This window comes from Sceloporus occidentalis, unplaced genomic scaffold (genome assembly GCF_023333645.1).
Source record: "Sceloporus occidentalis isolate IW3139 unplaced genomic scaffold, rSceOcc1.0.p SCAF_2, whole genome shotgun sequence".
NCBI classification, from domain to species: Eukaryota; Metazoa; Chordata; class Lepidosauria; order Squamata; family Phrynosomatidae; genus Sceloporus; species Sceloporus occidentalis.
The window spans coordinates 15,019,021-15,041,487 of record NW_028316982.1 but is presented as its reverse complement, the minus strand read 5'-3'; the positions used below and the strand labels follow the sequence as shown (position 1 = coordinate 15,041,487).

Genomic DNA, 22,467 nt, shown 5'->3' with positions numbered 1-22,467 from the left:
GTAGTTGTGTGACCATAGCACATGAAGTAAAATCAGTTAGGTCCAGAGGCTTCAATAAAAAACAAAAATTGACTTGGCACTGAAATGACACCAACATTGGAATCTATTGGGCTAAACTGGTATAGAACACTCTAATTCAGGCAGGTAAAACAATTCAAAAGAATTGACTGGGAGTAGGGCGATTACAAAAGGGCGGGGGGGGGGGGGAGAGAGTCAGGTCTTCAAGTAACACTTAAATGGCAAAATGTTTAATGAAATCCCAAGTAAGTGGGTAGCCACTAACATAAATACCTTCAGTATCAAATTCATGGAAACTAGAACTGACAATGCATATTGGTTTATCATCCACTATTGTCCAAAAGGAATGGAGGGATTCAGCTGGTCATTGTTGCAGACAGACCTGATGATTTCTTGGTTTGTTGCAACAACACAGTTCATATGGTCTAGAAAGTGACTAGAAATATCCTCGGAACTGAGGCATTTCAAAGTTCTATCAGCAAAGAATGTCAAAAGCTACCCACATAAATAACATGCTTGAGGAAGTGTAGCAAAAATGTTTATTGCAAAGCCAAACTACCTAGCAATGCACTGCATATTTACCTTTAAAGTCATGTCGTCTGAACAAGATGCCAAAAGATTACCAGTGGGGTCCCATTTGATTGCATTTACTTCATTCTGAAATGAAACAGAGACAATAACTTTGGCCTGCCCTTTGCTTTTTATTTTATTTTCCATAAGAGAGAAAAGAAATCAAGGAACTCTCTCAACAGAGCAATTATGTGACAGGAAACTTAAACATGGCATAGTGTTGAAAATATGGTTCAACATCCCTATCTTAAAGTTCTAATCTACTTGTCAGCTACATCCTTGCAGTGAAAACAACTGCCTGGTTAAAGTCCCAGCATCATGACAACTGTGTTCTAAACACAGTCAATAAAATAATCCCATTCAATTCAGTGGAACTTAATTGTGATGAAACGTAACAATTTTAATAATAATAATAATAATAATAATAATACGTTTTATTTATATTTCCCGCTTCTCCCAAGATCGAGAATTTTAAGGCTGGAAGAGACTATTTTCTTAACATCAGATTCCACTGCATTCTTTAGGACTGACCAAGAGCACCTCTTTGATGATGACAGTGATGAGGATGACAATGATTAATAATTATTATTAATAATAGCAATAGCAGCACTGTATCTAAATAATAAGAATATCATTACTGTACAACACAGAGGTCAGTGCAACAACGTCTGCATTCAACGCCTGCCTTTCCTAAGAATTACCCTAACTCATCTCACAGTTCTAGAGTCTTGTCAAATCATCCATAGTTTCTGAAGAATTCAGTCAACTTAAGAAGACTAGTGTAGACACTTCAGTGAAATTTCATAGTTTATGGCAACTGTGGCGTTAGACCACAAGTTCTTCAAACTAGAGGTATGCAAGGTGCTGTATCTATACAACAAGAAGAAAATTATATGCTGCACCTCCCAATGACACGGTCATGTCAATCTTAACTTTAGTTCAAGTATGTAATTGGAACATAAGAAAACAAAAATAAATACTTACTGTGTGGCCCTGGAAGGTTTTGATGGGTTTATCTTGACCTAACTTACAGACGTGAATACACATATCTGTGCTACAGGAGGCAAATGTATTGTTGCTCTGCCAGTCAACATCTAATGCTGGTGCTATTGACAAAAATAAAAAAGGACAAAAATAAGAAGAAATATCTCATCCTCCCTTTGATCACAGGGATAATGCCACTGCTGTCAGACTGCTGTTTGCCACAAAATTCTGTGGATGTCTTCAGAAAACCCATGGTGGTGCTCAATCTAACTACTGCTGAATATTGCTAAAATGATGCAATCAAGGTAAATGTAGACTGAGTGGAATAAAGTACAGTAAGATGCCCATATACATGTGACTGGTATCTGCAATTTAACTTACCCATGTCCAAAAAAATATGCTATCTTTAGATATGTCTAGATCCTCCAGCATGATTCTATGGTCAGGTTTCACCCCAAGCACTGCATAAAATCTTGCTGGCAGACCTAGAAATGCTTAGAGAAGTGTTCTCTCTAGAAACTTTTAGATCCTCCAGCATGATTCTATTGCAGTGGAAGCCTGATATGTTGTTCATTTAAAGTGGGAAAAAAGTATCTACAGTTGGACCTTCCCTTACGTGGGAGATCCGTTCTGGCCCCCGCCATGTAAGGGAAAAAATGTGTAAACTCAAGCCCCATTAGAAATATGCTGGAAGCTGTGTATGGCGCGCCTGAGTATGACATGGGCACACTGTATATTTTAATTCTTTAATTCAAGGTTAATTATTTACACAACAGCCCCCAGTGTCCCTCCAGATTAATAGTTTAAAAGTAACTAATCAACATGACAGGAAGTCATGCTTGTTCCTTTTCCCAAGATGATCCAAATACAAGGGAAAGTGATGATGTGCTCAGTGTATCTCCTTCCCATTTCCAAACAAAGATACTTGGGTGTACATTTTGGAGGGGGGTTTGGGAGGGGGAAAGACATATGGAGGAAATTAAAACTGGTTTTCACTGTGAATTGCCTCTTGTTCTTTTTAGAAGAGTAACTTATTCTTTAGAAGAGAAATACATACCAGAATGGAAAGGAAATTGCTGTTTGGCTTCTCCAGTGTGTGCATCCCAAATAATTGTGGTCTGAATTTAAAACAACAAAATAATGGTAGTAAAAAAAAACATTAAATTTCCTTAAGGATCGTCCTTGCAAAACTGCTAAAATCTGCTGAACAAACAGTATTCAGGACTCTGTGTTTTATAAGGAGAGGGTCATCATTTAGAAAACTGCCAAAAAGATATACCTCTATGCTTTTAGTAGCATAAAGTATTTCCTCACATGCCTCCAATGTTCTCTTTTTAAAAACACTAATTTCTTTTTAAAATCCAACCCCCTAATTTTGATTTATCATTCCTCAAATATTTGTTTTCTGTAAGGTACTACTTAGGAGAAAATTATATGTTCTCCCCCAACACATGTAAACCTCCCTATAGCTTTCCTGAAACTCTCAGAAATGGGTGAATGACATAAAAAAAAGAGTTCTTCCTTCTGTCTCCACTGTTTGTTCTTCCACTGCAAGGTAAAAAATGCTCCTTTTCTTCATACACTGAAACCAACATATATAGTTGCTTTTGCTTCAGCATGTCATGTCTAAATAGTCTACATGTTAGAATGACAACAAACAGAACTTCACTGGCTCCTGTAAGTACTTTCAGCTGATTTGGACACACTCTCTCTCTCTCTTTCTCTCCCATCATGTACACACATACACACACACACATTTTTACTTAAGATATCATCAGAAGCAAATGCTAGACTCCAGTATATTTTTCTCCTGTCATCTCTCATTCTTGAATGACCTCATCAATAAAAGTGTCTTATTGAAGTGTACAGAGGTATTACTTGGAAGACTGCACAAGACAGCTCTGTGTGCAAAGGAAGTCCTTGTGGTGGTGGTGGTGGTAGTAGCAGCAGCAATACTAAAATTTGTTGCCCAACTGAGGGTACAATTTTGGTTTGTCATTTTGTTTATCTAAAACTAATCTATCACTTAAACATTGCATTCTTCACTTTAAATATATCTTTAAAAGAGCACATGACACACACCTTTGCTACCATGAGTATTTTATATGCCTACTTGGTCAAGCGGTGTCTTTTTGTTGAGGGCACTGCAAAACAACTTTGGGTTTCCTGCTGTGTAGTGCATGAAACGGGCCCTAAGACAGTGAGACTGACGAGAACATCATATGCAAACAGCATTAAATTTTATTTCTGATTCTCCTCATATTTGTGTGCTCTAGTCTTAAGCTGCTCCAACAATGAGAGCTCTCACCTGCTCTTATAAATTCATTATTTGGTAGTTTTTACCCCATAATACAGAAGTAAATTGCAATTTCCACTAGCATTAAGAGATCATATCTGCTGTCTGTACTGCATATGAATCAATGGCTATATGACAGGCCTGATCAAGTTGTAGGAAAGATTACTACTCCTAAGCCCAGGAAGCTTTTCCCAGGGCTTAACTGTCTCTTAACTGCTAACACAACTCTATAACGGTTGATACCTCACGTTTTAATCTTGCAACAGTGAATATAAAATAAGTCTTCTCACCTTATCCACGCCTGCGCTTAAAATGAAGTTGCCTTTCTTGTTCCATTTTAATGCGAATATGGGACCTTTATGCTGCCCTAACGTGCTGGCAAGGTTACCTAGAAATTAAAGACTGAATTAATTACAATTTTTTTCTTTTTGGTTACACAAAGTAATTGAACCAAATTATCCAGTACAAAAGCAGTGTACTCACCATCTTTAGTCCATATCCTTGCAAATCCATCATATGACCCCGTTGCTAGAAGTGTACCTTCACTCTGAGGGGAAAAGTTACAGCTCTTACACTTTTGATAGACTACAGCTAAACAATCTAGCATTTTCATTGAGAATGCTTGTGCCTCCTGGTGAGAACAGAGGCTGCAGCTGCAATACTATGCACACCTTTTTGGAAGAAAGCCTTGCTGAACTTAGGGTTTACATCCAACACACTTAGGATCATGTTCCTGAACATGACAACTGTAGCTCCTGAACCTTCCTACAAAACCCAGCAACCCTCTTCCCCCACATACCAAAATAATTTCCCAGGCCAATTTGCAGACCATTTTTTATCTCAAAACTCCAAGTGGGGGTTTTACTGAGCAGCACCCCCATCACCAATACTTCAGAAAAAGGAAAAAAAGTGAGTAAAATGGTGGCCAGAAGTGACAACACCATCGGGCCTGAAGAGGAAGGGCCCTCCCTCCTTCCAACTGTTATCTTCTGGCCTTAGAGGGGGCGAAAGGACAAGCCCAACGCCATCGGGGCTGGCCTCGATTAAGAAAAAGAGCCCTCCCTCCAGTCCATCTGCCTTGGTCCAGGCCACAGAGGGAGAGAAGAATGCTGGACCTGATCCCCACCATTCCCATCTCCTTTTGTGTCATGTCTTTTTTAGATTGTAAGCCTGAGGGCAGAGAATCATCTATTATCCCTTCTGTTGTAAGCCGCCTGGATTCCCAGTGATTGGGCAGCATATAAATAAATCCTATTGTTGTTGTTGTTGTTGTATTATTTCCAGTGAGCCTGGGATATGTGTGGACAGTTGGGGAAGGGATCTGCAAAAGCAAACCCTGGGGCTTTGTAAGTAATTGCTCCCCATGTTTCCCCTTGAAAGCCTTTATCTACAGTCGAGAACTACTAACACAGTCCTCTTCCAAGATGAGTCTTTCTTGACATGGACCTAATCAGAGAAAAACAGTTCCTGGATTGTGCCAAGATAATCAGCTAAAACAGATTTATGCTTCACTATATTTGTGCCAGTGTTACTTTGCCAGCAGTTTTGGTTTCTCAATGTTGTTGTTAAAAACTACACATTTAGTGGTAACGATAAATTAAACTTGTTTGTAGCTGCACTTCATCTTTTCTATTTCTTGCCTCCTTGCCTTTATCTCCATTGTTAGGGGTCATATTCCAGACAGTTAATTTCAATGCACTCAGGAGTTGTGCATATTGGCTGGGAATGCACAGTTCCACTAATGTATCATTTCTGAAAGACCACTGAGTTTTCAGAGCCCTTTTCTGTACAAAGTAGAGAGCTGCTGAACATATGCTTAGACAAGCTCTGTTGGTTTTCAGTTGCTACATAATCTCTCACGTATACCAGATTATGTCATTTCAGCAAGGCAACTGTTCTGACAGGTACCATGCACATCAATGGTACAACAGGAGCAATAAAAGGAATATCCAAAATTCCCTCCCTCAATGAACACCCACTAGACATTGAGGTATTTGAATCAAAAAAGCCAAACTTTTACAAAAGATGATTTGCACACTTAGAAGTTTCTGCTTACGTTCCAATCCAGAGAAGTCACATCTTTGTTGCTTGGTACATCTTGGCCTCCTTCTCGTATACAATGCCGAAGGACAAGCTGTGTTGATCCACTGGTACTGTTTTCACTGAGGTTCCATATTCGTGCCGTAGAATCTCCAGATCTGCAAAATAAAAAGGCTGAGAACAATTCTGGAAGAACAAAAATGCAAATACAGTGGGTCCTCTGGATCTGTGGGGATTCTGTTACGGGTACCACCACGGATAGGAAATAAACACAGAGGATCACATCTCACATTATTAAATGGCAGCAACCTGAATGCAGACACTCTGAAGCATATGCGTTCATGTCACCACCATTTAATAATTGGGATGGGATGGGGATGATCTGTCGTCACTCGAAATCGTTGAACCGTAGCTATTTAATAATATGTGTGACGATCTGCAGTCGCTCCAAATTGCTGATCCAGAGGGCTCACTGTAGCTATACTGCCATTCTCAGTATTGAGGTAGTTTTACAACAGTGTTGTCAAAGGGAAGCCACTGAAATCCACAAACATCTGGATAATTTCAACCGGAAAGAGGAAACCCTTAAAGTGAACAAAATTTGGCTACCAGTCCTGAGGAATAGCAAAATAAGGACTCAGCAAATGCAAATGGGAAACCACTCAGAGTCAGGGGCTTTTCCAGCAGATAATGATCACCAATTAGCAGACATTAATCCTCGTTTGCATTAGCCTCCCAGACTAAGGTCGGCCATCAGCACAGAACAATACACATGCAAATCGCTCCTGCATTCCCAGGCTCACACAGTATATATACACCAAACTTTTTCCAGGCAAAGCATTCTCTGAAGATGCCAGCCACAGATGCTGGCGAAACGTCAGGAAGAAAATTTTCTAGAACATGGCCACATAGCCCGAAAAACCCACAAAAAAAAAATGGATGCCGGCCATGAAAGCCTTCGACTTCACAATCTTGTCAAATATTACATTTCCTGCATAAGTAGTAAAATTTTATAAAACTCATGTTGTTTTGGCTCAAGGGCCAAAGTTTTTGTGTCATTAGTGAGAACATGCTTATGATTTTCCCTACTGCAAAGAACCAAGAAGCAACACTTGGGGGAAAGGAAAGGATCTACCATGGACTGGCCTCATTCTGTCCACAAAAGGATAGCAGACTATTATTTACTCCACATGGGGAAAACCAACCAATAAATGGCCACAAAACAACAATGTAGTCCTGAAGTGGTGTAATGATATTAATTGGAAGGTGCCAGTAACTTCAGAAAGTTTACAAATAAGCCCATGATGGCACTATGGCATGCTGAAGATTACATATTGTTAAACTTTTATTTTATACTTATTTGTTTAATATCCCATCTTTCTCTGAGGATGGGACTGTATCAATGAAGATGGTCAGCCGTGTGTAAATTTAAGACTATAGCAATTTTCTCTTAGCAAAGAAGGCTGGAGCTACATTGTCAGAAAGTAAGTGCATAGTCCACATATCCCTTCCTACCAAAGTTAGTGAGTAATGAGGGGCAGAGCTGTGACTGGCCATTTACACCCCATAGAGCCTTTAAATACCTGGAATATTATTTTTCTTTTCCAAAACAGAAAGTCACTAGATATTTTACAGTATCACTGAAAAGTGGCTGTTTCAGCCCTCCAAAAGGATTGGCCAAGGCAGCATTTAAAGTGCCAGTTGGGTCCAGAAGGTTTACAGGAAGTGGACTCCTGGGATCTGCACTGGCAGGTTTGGTGGGGCTGCATGTGGACCAAAGGCTCTACTGGATTTAATGTATGATGGCAGAACAGGTTTTGATTGCTAGAAAAATTTCTGTTATCCAAATCATAATGCAGCCTTTTTGCAATAGACCACACAGAACAGTCTTTGCTAAAACAAAACAAAATCGATTATTTTAAAAACAACATTAGCTAACCAACAAAGCAGAGGAGGTGAGGCAAATTCTGACTTTCTGAGACTCATCATGACAACATACATAAAGACACATAAAAAGGGCAGCAATACATAGACATACTACTTAGTTTATTAGGACTGGTGTGATTATAATACTATACACTGTTAGCATCGGTCTGGTATCTGTTTGTACACTGTTGTATTTCTGATTGCATAGGTCCAAACTCTACTACACAACGAAACTTTTACAAAATCATCTTCAGCCAGTTGAAATGCGTATTTTACAGTTTAACCCATGTGCAAACCTTCACAACACTTCATTCTCCTATCAGAAGAATCCATCAATTACTCTAGTGTTCATGCTAATGACACCAATGTTTCTGCTTGGAAGAAAGTCCTAGAGCTTCCCCCCACTTTTCTCCCCATCATGTTTCTGGTTCACACCACTGAAGGAAAATGCCTAAATGCTATTATGAAGATTAAAAAAGGTTGTTTCCTGTATTCCCACACAGAAACAAAAGAGACACTCTGTGAGATCTTTTGTTCAAACCCATTTGCAACTTTAGGGGAAACATACCCTGAGGCCAGAAGGTCACTAACAGGGTTCCAGGCGCAGATGAACACTTCAGATTCATGGCCACGTAGCACCACTGCTTTATTAGGAGGGATTTCAACATCACCATCCACTTCCATCATATCTGTATGATTATCTGGACAAAAGGAAACAAGAGGCAGCATATGTATTATTACTGAGCATTTCCATTAACGATCCATTCATTCTCCTCTGCCCCCATTTATAAAATTTATTCAATTATTAAATTGATAGTAGAAGTACACAAGGAAAGTTCTCAATTGTACAGCGTGCCCACGTTTTACGCGGGCGCACCATACGTGGCTTTCAGCATATGCTGAAAGCCATGCCGGAAGAGCCCATCGTGCGCCCCAGAAGAACCAATGGGGCGCATGTCTGTGGAGCATGTGCACCGCCACACTGCTGTGCACCACAGCCGCAAGCCCCATTAGTTCCTATCATGCATATGGACAGGTTACGTACCTGTAACGGTATTTCTTCGAGTGGTCATCTGCGAATACATACAAATGGGTTTACTGCGCCTGCACAGAGCTATTCGGAAACTTCTGGAATCACTGGGCAAAGATCCCTGAGATAGGGCCCATTAAGTCATTTAGGACCTATGTGAACCCCAAACTTTCCCTGACAACCCAAGCATAGGTTAAATCATACAAGTGTAAACAGTTGAACATAGAGAGCAGTGCCATCAGTGTAACCCTGAAACCAATACTGCCCTCCCAAAGGCTGCATCACATTTGGCCCTGGTGTCCAGTCGATAGTGTTTTATGAAAGTCAGAGGCTGGGACCAAACAGCCGCCTTGCAGACATCCTCCAGGGAAATGCCCGACAGAAATGCGGAGGATGCTGCTACCGCCCTAGTTGCGTGGGGTCGCACCCCAACCGGTACTGGTCTGCCTAACAGCTCATAACAGAGGTGGATGGTGGCGGCCACCCATTTGGACAGTCTCTGAGCCGATACCGGCTGTCCCTTTTCCGGTTCTGAGTAGCACTGAAAAAGTCTCTCGGAATGGCTCGAACCCGAAGTCCTGTCCAAGTAGAAGGCCAAAGCCCTCCGAACGTCCAAAGTGTGTATAGTGTGTTCAAACTCAGTGGTCGGGTTCGATGCTAGGGTACGTGATACAATGTCCTGACACATATGAAAGGCCGACACTACCTTCAGTAGGAAAGTAATGTCGGTACGGAGAACCACCTTGTCCCTGTGGAACCTCAAAAAGGGCTGGTCCCTTCTCAAGGCACAGAGTTCGCCCGCACAGCGGGCAGAGGTTATGGCCACAAGGAAGACAGTCTTCCAAGTCAATAGTCTCAAGTCCGCTGTGGCCATAGGTTGAAAGGGCTTGGATTGTAGAGCAGACAGCACAGCATCCAGGCTCCAAGCCGGGGCCGGGACCGAGACCTGGGGGTGGAGGTTATTACAGCCTCTCAGGAAACTCTTCACCAGAGGGTCCCTGAAAAAAGAAGATTACCATCATACTGAAAATAAGAACAAATGGCAGACAGGTAGCACTTAATGGATGTGAGGGTTAGCCCCGCATCCACAAGCAACAGCAGGAACTCCAGTACCACCGGCGTTGTCACTCGCTGTAGAGAAAGGTCTCTTTCAGTCAGGAATTGCTGGAACCACTTCCATTTGGCGGCGTAAGACCTTTGGGTTGACGGTTTTTGCACAGCCAGGATCACCCTCCGCATCGGATCAGGTAGGTCTGCTAGGGACGGAGCCTCCACGCGACCATCGGTAGCGTCTCGATGTCCGGGTGTCGGACGTGGCCGTTCTGGAGTGAGAAGGTCGGGACGAGGTTCCAACCAGAGAAAGTCGTTGTTGGAGAGGTGCAGCAGGAACGGGAACCACGGCTGCCTCGGCCACCATGGGTCTGATTCCGCCATCAGTCTTCGGTACCGCGAAGTACCTTGAGAAGAAAGATCTGGACAATTGTTCGGGCGATATGGGTGAAATCGCCCCCTTTAACAGTAAAGCGCGTACTTTGTCGAGAAGGGTGTCCGAGGGGACGGTGGAAATGAAAGCTCCAGTTGGAGGGAGCTCTTCGAACTCGAGGGCATAACCCCTACAGACGATGTCCAATACCCAAGAGTCGGTAGTAATGGAGGCCCAGATGGTGATGAAGGGCTTTAAAATGTCTAAGAAGTAGAGAGGAGAAGGGACGAAGCACGCAGGGAGTCTTCATGTCCTCTTGTTTCCCTGGCTGGTATCCTGTCGGCGGTTCTTACGATACCGGCCAGGAAAATTGCGACGGCCAGAGGAAGAGGAAGACTGAGATGAATACCTCTGCCGCTGGGTGCCTTGTTGTCTTGATAAAAAGTCCTTTGACACTGACCTTGCTTGCTGCCATGGGCACTGTCTTCTCCGAAACTGTGAGGTTGGAGGGGTGGACATGCCATGCTTCTTAGCTGCTGCCTTCAATCTGAACTTTCTATTCAGCCTGTCATCCGTCTCGGTGTGAAACAGGCCGGAGTCGTCAATAGGCATGTCTTCTATGGTGGCTCGGACGTTTGGGTTGAGATCCGACCCTCGAAGCCATGCATGACGCCGCAGAGCAATCGAAGCCGCCACGGCCCTGCCCGAGCACTCCGCAACATTTCTGGAGGCGGTGATGAGCCAGCTCCCGATCGAGTGGGTCTTGTCCCTAATCTCAGTTAGGGTGCGCTGAACGTCATCCGGGAAATCCGGGATGATAGGGGAGATTCCCTCCATCAGAGTCTGGATGTAGGCCCCCATACAGGCAGTGTAGTTGATCGCTTTGACCGCCAGGGCTGCTGCCCGAGTAGGCCTTCTTGGCCAAACCATCAATCTTTTTGGCCTCCCTGTCCGTGGGTGAAGAGGCCTGTCTATTAGTCGACGTCTGCTGGGCTCCTTCCACAATAGCAGAATTTTGGCGAGGATGCGATGCCAACCAGGGGGCGTTGGGTGAAAACACCCGGTAGAGGGACTCTATCTTGTGGGACGGTCCGAGCAACGAAGACGGGGCGTCCCAGGAGCACTTGACAATGGTCTCCAACGACGGCAGCAGTGGTATGGAGGGCAGTGTCTGGATGCGACCGTGGACCTGGCGCTCAACTGGATCCTTGGCCTCCTCCTCCGGGTATGCCAGTTTGATATCAAGAGCACGAGACATCTTAATAACGTGCTCATTGAAAGAGTGGACATCATCTGTCGGAGAAGCAGGTTCTGGTTGGTGGAGCCGTTGCGGAGAACTGTGCGGGGACATCTCTGGTTCCGAAGGACCGTCCGAGTCAGGCAGGAGCTCGGGCTCGGAGTCGGAATTGGCAACGTCGGAATTGACCACTGACACGAGTCAGTCCTTGGGGTGGCGAGCAGGCGACCGGGAGGATGTCGTCTGGACGGCGGCCTGAGAGCTCCGTTTCTCCATCGGAGTCTGTCCCTCTGCCCGAGTCGGACGAAGCTCGAGCTTGGAGGTGAACTTCAGCAGTGCCACCTCTCTCGGTACCGCCATGAAGTACCTGTTGGTCTCCGAATCGTAGAAGACAGAATCATCTTCGCGGTCCTTAGACGGAGACTGAGGAACCGGAGTAGGGGACCTCCTCTGAGTGGAGTGGGGATCCTCCTCGTTGGGTTGCAGGAACGGCACGGTTGTGGAAGCAGAAGGCCTTGGAACAGAACTCGTTCCCTCTCTGTCCGGGGACTGAGTGACGTCAGACAACCTTCTTGACGGGCGATCGTCCCGAGGGGAGCGGCGTACAGAAGGCTGATGTCGGGCATCTCGGTCGGAAGCCGCTGTCGTCCGAAGGGGTGATCTGGACCGGGAGCGGTCTCGGTGAGTCTTAGTCTTCTTCGACGCCGAAGCCTCTGGTGTTGAGGCCATGGAAGGCCGTTTCTTAGCAGACTTAGGGGCGTCCCACTGATCATCCGGTGGAAAAAACGGGTTGATGGCCAGCTTGGAGACTTTAGATCCAGAAGACGGTCCCGTCTTGGCCACTTTCTCCTTTGCCCCAGCCTCCTTCGATCCTGACGGCTTGGTGTCGGCAAGCTTGGCAGGTCTGGAATGGTCCTTGGAGGACTTGGAGCCGTCTTTGGACTTTTTGGAGCTCGACACCACCTTATGTGACTTGTGATCAGAGGCCGTCCGCTTGGAGGTCATGGTCACGTCAACGGAGGATGCCCCATCCCGAGCCGGAGTCGAGGCGGCAAGAGAACCCACAGACTCTGATTTTTTCTGAGAGTGCTTGGCGGGTTTGGTGGTGGCACTGGGTTTGGTGGAACCACGGGCCACAGTAAGATCAGCATTGGGTTCCTCTGAACCACAGGCTGAAGTGGTCAAGGCAGGTGGGGCGCTAGCCGAGCTATCTCACGCCAAAGCTGGGGGAGCCGTAGTCGATGCCAAAGGAGCCGAGGACGGGCAGGAGTCCCCCTCCCAAAACTTCCCCTGGGCAATAGCTGAGGTTAGCCGGGATTCCCGGCTCTTTCTTGCCTGGGAGGACATGGACTTGCAGAGCAAACAGGCCTTAGGATTGTGGTCTCTTCCCAGGCAAAGAAGGCAAGATGAATGAGGGTCCTGTACCGGGAGCTTACCCCAGCAGACATCACACTTCTTGAATGGAGGCGACATTTCAACGAGCCAAATCACAATCCGAAATCGAAGTCAACAGTCCAAAATCCAACAACACGGGGGGAGTGTAGAAAAGCCGAGGTCAAGAAACAATCCGAGTTAAAAAAACCACAGTGATCCAACACAGCTAACAATAGCGCGAAGTTCCAAACAGCAGCTAACGCGGCGGAAAAAAGGAACTGGGGAAAGAGCGGGAACGCAGGGGCCTTATAATGGGTGGGCGGAGTTACCGCCAAAAAGTTGCTAAAAGTTGCAAAGTATACTTTGCCCAGTGATTCCAGAAGTTTCCGAATAGCTCTGTGCAGGCGCAGTAAACCCATTTGTATCATTCGCAGAGACCACGAAGAAGAAGCTGATTTCCCCTTATGCGGAGGGATCCGGAATGGATCCCCGCATAAGGGGAGGGCGTACTGTATACTGTGATATTCCAAGGTAACAATGCAGAAAATAAAAACACATGAGAAAAATAACTATGTTAATAATAAGTTTCTATAAAAGCTGATCAAATGTCCAAATATAAGTCCACTTGTAGGTTTCATCTGTACATCATTTTTCAAATATTGCAAGCATTGTTAGGTCTTCGATCCACTGAATCATAGGTGGAGGACAGTCATCTGTCCAATGTTGGAAGTATCAACCTTTTAGCAGTCAAAAGGGCATGAAAACTCCACTTCCACTGGCTGTTAGTTTCCAAGATACAGGTAAGTAATTCAAAATATATGTACATCTCTAAATATAAAAGTGCTCAGCACTACCAAATTTATGTGGTGAATCACTTCCACCCAAAATAAAGCAGCTATGGGATAGTTGCAAAACTTATGTGTTAAGAAGGAATAAATGGCATTGCATCTCCAATTTGCTGATTTCAGTAACTCTTTCTTAAGAAGAAAAACCCATCCAATCTGACCTTCATAAATCTCAAAGTGCTGGTTATGACCTATAAAGCCCTACATTTCAAAGACCGTATCTCCCCATATGAACCACCTAGAGCCCTAAGATCTTCAGGAGAAGGCTTTCTCTCGGTCCCACCACCATCCCAGGCTCGCCTGGTGAGGGACCCGAGAGAGAGCCTTCTCAGTGGCTACTCCTTCCCTGTGGAACTCCCTTCCATGGGAGACTAGGCTGGCCCCCCTCACTGCTGGCCTTTCGTAGGCAGGCAAAGACATTTTTATTTAAACAGGCCTTTTGAGATCTGGCAGGCTTGGTTTATTGGGAGATGAGAGGGTTGGACTTGGACTTTTTAATTTTAACTCTGTATGTTTTAAAAATTTTATATTTGTAATTTTTATATTTTTATGATTTTAATTGTACAATTTTAACTTATGTTTATATATGTTCACTGCCTTGGGTCCCATTTTGGGAGAAAGGCGGGATAAAAATAAATAAATAAATAAATAAATAAATAAATAAATAAATAAATAAAATCTCCCTCCCATCTTACACAACATATACTCCTCATAGACTAGAAGACCGGATCCAATGGTGCTTCCATTGTCTGTACTTTAACTAAGTGTATTTGTTCACTCCTTTTGGGATCTTTCCCCATCCCCTAACTCTTCTTATCTCTTTGGGTATTGCTCCTTGTGATGCATCAGAACATCATAATATATGGGTTCTCGGTACAACCAAACTGGTTTCAAGCCACTAATCAGAACTGTCTGACTGGAGACCAGTTTGATGAAATGGATAGCATAGGCCAGCCTTCCAAAACATCAGAAGAGCATCAGATTTTGGATAAGAATGCATTTGAAAGTCTTTCCATAGAAGCTGGATGGGCATCTTTCAAGAGTGCTTTAGTTATATACTCTTGCATGGCAGGGAGTTGGTTGGACTAGATGCCCTTTTTGATACCTTCCAATTCCTTAAGATTTTATGATATCTAACACTTACAATTAGTCAGACCAAGGGTCATGGAACCTGGGAGTTTTATTTAAAATATCTGGAAGATATCAGATTGGGGAAAGCTAGAGAAATCATATCTTCCAACTCTATAGGTCTATGAAAGATAGTCACTGTTGTTTGCTTTAAGTATCGCAATAAACCACCCATTCCTCCTGTATGTAGTATGTTAGCACATCCAACAAACTACATCAGATATATCTATGCAGCCAAACAGTGGCTAATCATAATTTCAATTTCTTTATTTGGGAAAAAAGTCACATTAAACTTATATCCCTTTGAAATTTAACAGGGAATGGTTTAAAAGCAAAATTCACCTTTTCTCTATGTATGCCCAAACTTTTCTGATGTTTATAAAACTAGTAACCTAAAATAACAAAAGACTACATTGCGTCAAAGTGACATAGTAATACAGAGGAGATTTTCCACTTATCAACCCATCTTGTGCTTAGTGGAACAGCATTTTAAAGACAACTTTTGCACACAACAAATTTATAAGAGATTCTTCTGAAAGTATACTCTCAATGAAAGAGAAATACAAACAGAGAATATGCCAGCAGCACTGGTATTCAATGCAGTAGCTGAAAATGCTCCTTCTTGTGAAGACAGGCAATATAATTTGCCTTTTCAGCCAGTAGGGGTGGCTGGCACATCACATTCTCAATCCTTTACAGTGAAGTGTGTGTTGTGTGTGTTCCAAATCCAAACATGGAAAGGAATGCTGGGTTTTTAAATGAACCTGTGTTTCTTCAGGTTTTCATGTGCAAGACAAAATGTTAACTTTGTAAAACTGAAAGATATACATAATAGCCTATGCAGGAAATACTTTAACAATACTTTTAAGGAAAGGGTTTGGGCAACAGCCTTTTCCTAAAGTAAGCAATACTTCTAAGAAAGCGTTTAGGAAAAGATAGACTGTGAACTACCCAGCAGACAATAGGCTCATTTCCAGCAGTTCACCTACACTTGCTTTTTGCTGACAACTAGATGGCTTCATGGCCTGATCCTGCAATGTACTTAAATCCAAAGCAAGAGACTGCTCATTAGCTTTTTCTTACCCATTAAGAGAGCTGAGTAAGCACTTCTCCTTTGAAATTTAAAATGAATCAGCAGGCCACAGGAATACTAATAGCAAGAAATAGACCACACAAGATGGACCACAGCTCAGCCCAACTTTAGATTTTGATTGTCTGCTGACTATTCACTTCTTTCTGTAAATTGCTCAAAGGTTTCAATACATCCATTCATCCCATACTTCTCTAAAACAATAGCAGGTTGAAATACACAGTGATGATTTGCAGCCTTCCCACTCATTGAGGACACATTCCATTAAAAATGACTGGAAGTTTCATGGACATCTACAGTCCCCCGGAAGTGATTCTGCTGGCAGAAAAATGTTCTGCTGCAATTGCAAAAGTTGGTATTTATCTGTGGTAGACATAGGCCCAAAACGCATTGGAGAAATAATCCAGTTTGGGACCGCTTTAACTGCCCTGGCTCAATGCTAGAGAACTCTTGGAACTGTAGTTCTGTAAGACATTTAGCCTTCTCTGTCAGAGAGCTCTGTTGTCACAGTTAACTAAAATTCCCAGGATTCCCTAGCACTCAGCCAGGACAGTTAAAGAAGTCTCAAACTGGATTATTTCTGCAGTGTGATTTGAACCCTAAAGTATATAGAGCTGGGGAAATTGATTTTTTTCTTTTTTTTCTGGATAGCAACTCAAGGTGGGGGGTAGGGGGGAAGCATGTCCTCCAAAGATGCATATCCTGCAAAATACCTGAAGATTAGCTTCAAATTTTAATCGAACATCATCTCTAAGAGTATGTGTGTACACATGAGTGGGCACACTTATAGGCTGAGAATGCTCCCACAAAGAATCCTCAAAGATGACACAGAAGTAGCAGTAGTGAGGGAGCATAGCACCTGTAAACTCTTCTGAAGAATGCTAGAAAATGTAGAAGTGAAAGGTGCAGAATGCTTTGAGCACCTCAAAAGTCTTCTATACACACTACTTCACACTCCTGCCTCTCAATTGTTTCCAGGCAAACATTCAGTAAAGCTTTTAGACACCAAACCAAGAATGGAACACTGACATATTTTATGCAAGTGGTCCTTATTATACTCATAAGACTACAACATCTTACTTGCTATAGTATGGGCTCCATTTTCCTCTCCATTAGCAGTATTTTCGCCATTTTTGGCAGACCCCTGTTGATTTGTTGAAGCTGCTGCTGCCGCCGCCGCTGCCGCCGCTGCCGCCTGTTGCTGTGCAAGCTTGTCTCTATAAGCCTGCTGCCGTGTTTGTACCACATCCGGCATTACAGCATCTATCAGTGAGAGTGATTCTATAGGCCTACCGTCAAACAACGTACCATCCTAATTTGGAGATTGGGGTGGAGAGGAAAAAGATATATTTAGTGACATGTGAGAGACCTTCAGGATAGAAAGCATAAAACCTGCATTTGTTATGAAGCATGATGATTGCACAGTATGATTTCCAAAATTTATCTTGCTCACTCCAGTGTCAAGAACCCTTGTAAGGTAGGCAATTATAGCTCATTCAAAAGGGAGATATAACTGTGATTACCAGGCAGGAAAGCAGGTCAAACTAACCAGTTAATTGACTGTCTAGGAAACTCGCTTATATAGAGTCAAACCATCAATTCTTCCAATTTGGGATAACTGACTGCCAGGATTTGGGGGAGGAGAGCATGATTTTAAAAACTTTTTTGGCCCGTGAAGGGCAAAATGCACTATGTGCCATCTCAAGGACATTTGGGGGGGGGGGTGAGGCGGGATCTTTTTAAAAAATTTAGGGGGGTCATAGGGCTACATGTGGCCCATGAACTGCAATGTCTTGACCCTTGCTTTGAACTTCAAATAAAAAAGAATGACATCTCTAATTGCCTATCTTTCAAGGGTTCTTGACATTGGAGTGAGCAAGATAAATTTTGGGAATTATACTTTGCTGTAGGCAAAGGTTCCACATATTCTGTCCAATGGGACTACATTTTAACGAAGAAAATGTGGAAATGCCTTTTTTAGACAATAAATTTCTACGAATAACAGCTTAGACCAAAAAACAAAAATAAAAATTACATCCAAGTCCAAAGCCAAATGTGATCTCATGAAAACTATCTATATCCTCTGGTGTATTTTTAGCCACTCAGGAACTCCCTGTGAGAAGCAGTCTTCCTCATTTATCCTTGCAACTTTGTCTGGTTTTCTATTGCTCCCAGAGAAAAGGGATTTATTTTCAGTGAAAAATGTGAACTTTCATTGGAGATTATTTCACTACACTCTTAAAGCATTGCTATTCCGCTTTAACTGCTATGGCTATCTGTTTTTGCATTCAGGGATTTGCAGTTTAGGATGGGGCATTTGGAATATTCAGCCAGAGAGCTCTTAGGCCTCACTGAATTACAAACTCAAGAATGCAATAGGAGACAGCCAGAACAGTTAAAGTGGAATAGCAATGCTTTAAGAGTGTAGTGCAATAATCTCAATTCTCTCACTAGCTATTTAATTTTGAAAGAGAAATAAGAGGGATATCTAAAGTGATGGAATTGTCCTTTTGTCCACTAGATCTCAAGTCAATTTTCGAAAAAGGCTCCTCATATGAAACACAGAACACTTGGACAACTGTCCTGAATTAAGGACTTGATGAACACAAGCATGGCTAATAATCATGCAAGCTGACACCTTCACATTATGGAAAGGGAATAGGAGGAAAATAATTTGATTTGGAACTGAACAGCAATTTTGTATTTTAATCCCCATATGGAAGGGTTAGCTAGAAACTAGTAAATAAAGGGATATGGTTCCTCACTCCATAAAAGCCAAGGAAGAAAACAATTACAGCAAATCATCTTTGTTCTGTGGGAATAAAGTAGGACATGAATTCAAAATAAATCCGCTTCAGAAACAGGCTAGGCAAACAGAGCAAACAAAAAGCACCATGCACTTCTGCTCAATTTGCTGCACTGCCTGATTATTATTATTATTGCATAGCATAACTAGTGTGTCTAAATGAAGTGGCAGCAACTATTTTAATGTGCATGCATTGTAAACAGATGAATTCAAACATTTCACACTTAAATAAGGGTAAATCTCTTGGGGTGGGGGAACAAGGAACTACATTCCTTAGGCCTTCCCAGAACTTTATCACAGGATTCCTTTATCATTTGGTAACTGCTGTAGCTGATTAACATTCTGGCCAAGGAAAGCCACCTTTAGGTAGCATCTCTTCCTTCCACACGGATCAAATGCTATGCACCAAAGGCTGTTCTGATTTCAATTATATGATTTTATAATGCTCCAATTTTATTCAATAAAGAAAATGTCTGGTAAACACAGACAAGAGAGTGTCTAACATACTGGTAAATGAACAGGGCTGTAATATCAAGGAAGGGAAGGAGATGGTTGGCAATTCAACACATTGCAAGGAAGCACATAAAAGCTTTTGTAGAACAGAGATTTCCTTACCTCATTAATACTAACTTCTGCCTCTACATACTGCAAGCCTTTCTGGATGATCGATATCAAAGCAGCTGGGGGCACCAAAGCACCGTTGATGTTAGACTGGCTGATATGGCTCTCGATACCAAAGGTAAATGCTGAATGAGAAAACCCTAAAGACAAGGGGAAAGCTATAAGGATGTGTTCCAACCTGCACAAAGAGGCATTATATTTTCTGGCTGCGATTTCCAGTATCTCATGCTTGATTTTTTCAAAAAGATTTGTGCTTTGTTTATTTCCAAGCTTTTCCCTCTTATTTAGATTACAATACCTAGACAGTTTAGATTACAACACCCAGATGTAGATGTATATTTGTGCAAAACAGTCCACCTACCTTCCCACAAGGGAGCCATGTAAATTATGGGAGTAATTTCAGACACCAACCTCCCTTTTTAACTCTCATGTACCAGAATGGGATACTTGAGTCCTCCCAGATATGTGTTTGATTACTAAATTCAAAAAAAGTAGGCATCCTATAGCATTGATACCAGAAGAATTGTTAACAAACTCTTGGTGTTTAAAATAACGACAGAGACAAAAAAAATCTGTCCCAAGAAATCTACCAGTTTGGGCCATTAGAGTTTTCTGTTGTTGTTATAGCCAGTGTAATATATTAGGGCAAATATGTTCCATGCTGTTTATTTGGCAAGCCATGATGCTGTGAAGCAAAAGCAACATGCTCTGATTGTCAGTAGGTTGGACCCATCAATAGAGGACACAGGAACTGACAAAGTGTTCAGGAAATGAAAGATGTGCACAGTAAAACTGATCCATTAACATTAACCACTAGGCAAACCCTACTGCTAACATTCAATGGCTGCAAACCAACAGTCCCTCAGAATAGCACAAATATCCACATGTGGAGATACACTACACCAGCCCTACACAACCTCTGGGCAACACAACAACATTGTGCAACGTGTGTCAAATGACTGGGTTTAATTATGCAATACTCAATGAGCAATAACACAACTGAGTCCCAATTCTGGGGGAAAGCAGTATATAAATAAATATAACAACAACAACAACAACACTGCTGTATATGCAACTCTGCTACTGCTACTGCCGGCCAAATATGTCCATTGCTGTATGGCAAATAATTTGCCCCACGTACATAGTATAAGTTTCGCATGTGTATGTCACTAACAGGACGTCAGACAAACTATGCTATTGGGATCTGAAAATGCTTTACAATTCACTCAATGCAATATTAAAAAATAACCTTTGTTCAACAGGGCTAAACACACAAACACACAACACTTCCTCAAGCTGTTCCTCCACAAAGTTTGGTGGTATACAACTATCATAGCTATTTAGCAGGTACTGACTGTGGTGGCTTTTCCCACATAAAAAGACCTCCTCCACAAAACCATTAACTGGGAAGAAAAGTCTTATTCCTTTACAGCTCCTGGATTTACATATACACTGCAACTGGATTGGATTTCTCCATGTAGCTGAGTGCATGCATGGAGATGGTTTCTATCCATTAACAGGAACTAGAAAAACCAATGTGAATCTCAGAAAGTTTGGTGTCTTACATTTATTTATTTATAGATTTTTACCTTGCTTCCCATCATGGTGCCCAAAGGGGCTTAATAACAAGATTTAAACACACACACACACACACACACGGGAATAAGTAACAATGGCTGGAATCATATATGAGTTACATTACATTATCAGTTAACTAAGTATGCTTAGTTAATTATAGTTAACTAAAAACCTCCTAGCATGGTATAATGGTTTGAATGTTGGACTGAGACTGTAGTGACCAGGGTTCAACTCCCAACTCGGCCATGAAATCCATTGGGTGATCTTGGGCATGTTACATGCCCTCAGCAATAGGAGAAGGTAAAGACAAACCTCCTCTGAACATATCTTGCCAAGAAAACCCCATGCTAGATTCATTTTAAAAAGGTAAAGGTAGTCCCTTGACATGAATGTCTACTGCCCGTAGGGGCGGTGCTCATCTCTGTTACTAAGCTGGAGAGCCAGCATTGTCCAAAGACAACTTGGGTGGTCATGTGGCCAGCATGACTGCACCCAATGCTGTTATCTTCCCACCGAAGTGGTACCTATTTATCTAGTTGCATTTGCATGCTTTCAAACTGCTAGGCTGGCAGAAGCTGGGACTACTGACAGGAGCTCACCCCATCATGTAGCACTGGAACTGCCATCCTTCCGACCTTACAACTGACAGAATTGGTGTCTTTAACCTTTAAGCCACCACACCCTGAAGGTTCACCTTAGGGTTGCCATAAGTTGAACTGACTTGAAGATACCCAATGCACAAACAAGTAATTTCTTCTGGCCTGACAACCCCAAACCTAATGGAAATATCATTCACCCACACTCCAATCAGTGGCACAATAGATCTCCTTCTTCCCATGTACCTGATTTTTTTTTTTGGGGGGGGGGGAGGAATTACAAATGTGGTAATAGCCATCACAATCATTACTAAATAGTGAACACGACACTATTGCCATCCTCATAGCTCCTACTCAAACATACATTACCAAGCATCATTAGGAGGTCAATTCTGTTGGCCATTGGAGCAGAGGTGAATGACGTTTCTGTCAAAGCTGCAGGGTGGGTGGTTCAGGAGAGCACCTATATTTAAGTGGCGTACCATACATGGCTTTCAGCTTACAATGAAGCCACACTGTGGGAAAAACAATGGCACACTGTGCCACATACATGCACCCCCATAAGTGTTTTTTCCCTTATGTATGTGTGGGGGAATCTAGAACAGATCCCCCATATAAGGGAAGGGCCCACTGTATATTTAACTAAGTACAGTTGGCCCTTGGCTTCCATGGGGGAATCTGTTCAGCACTCCGCTACCGATAGCAAAATCCGTGGATACTCAAGTTCCATTGTCCCCAGTGGTGGGGCATGCACACAACCATGCCGCCATTACGGAAAACTGGACTTCAATGTCAGCACTGTCATTAGGGACAGCCCCTGTTGTCCCCCATGGTGACGTGCACACATGGCCATGCCACCATTAAGGACAACATGGGCTGTCCTTAATGGTGGAGCAGCCATGTGC

The 22,467-nt window shown here is 42.8% G+C and overlaps 1 protein-coding gene across 19 annotated transcripts in view; it reads right to left on the bottom strand.

Moving 5' to 3' along the window:
* LOC149317998 (F-box-like/WD repeat-containing protein TBL1XR1) overlaps positions 1-22,467 on the bottom strand; it is a 236,259-nt gene that overhangs the window by 9,105 nt on the left and 204,687 nt on the right. For 18 of the 19 annotated variants that reach the window (XM_089508806.1, XM_089508803.1, XM_089508812.1 and 15 more), the window contains 9 exons: positions 19,383-19,528; positions 17,042-17,273; positions 8,403-8,535; positions 5,925-6,066; positions 4,352-4,415; positions 4,159-4,256; positions 2,630-2,690; positions 1,573-1,694; positions 601-675 (listed from right to left, as the gene is read on the bottom strand). In XM_089508806.1, the coding sequence (XP_089364932.1) occupies positions 601-675; positions 1,573-1,694; positions 2,630-2,690; positions 4,159-4,256; positions 4,352-4,415; positions 5,925-6,066; positions 8,403-8,535; positions 17,042-17,273; positions 19,383-19,528 (1,073 nt within the window). The remainder of the gene's footprint in view (positions 1-600; positions 676-1,572; positions 1,695-2,629; positions 2,691-4,158; positions 4,257-4,351; positions 4,416-5,924; positions 6,067-8,402; positions 8,536-17,041; positions 17,274-19,382; positions 19,529-22,467) is intronic. The other variant, XM_089508822.1, reaches the window with a different exon arrangement.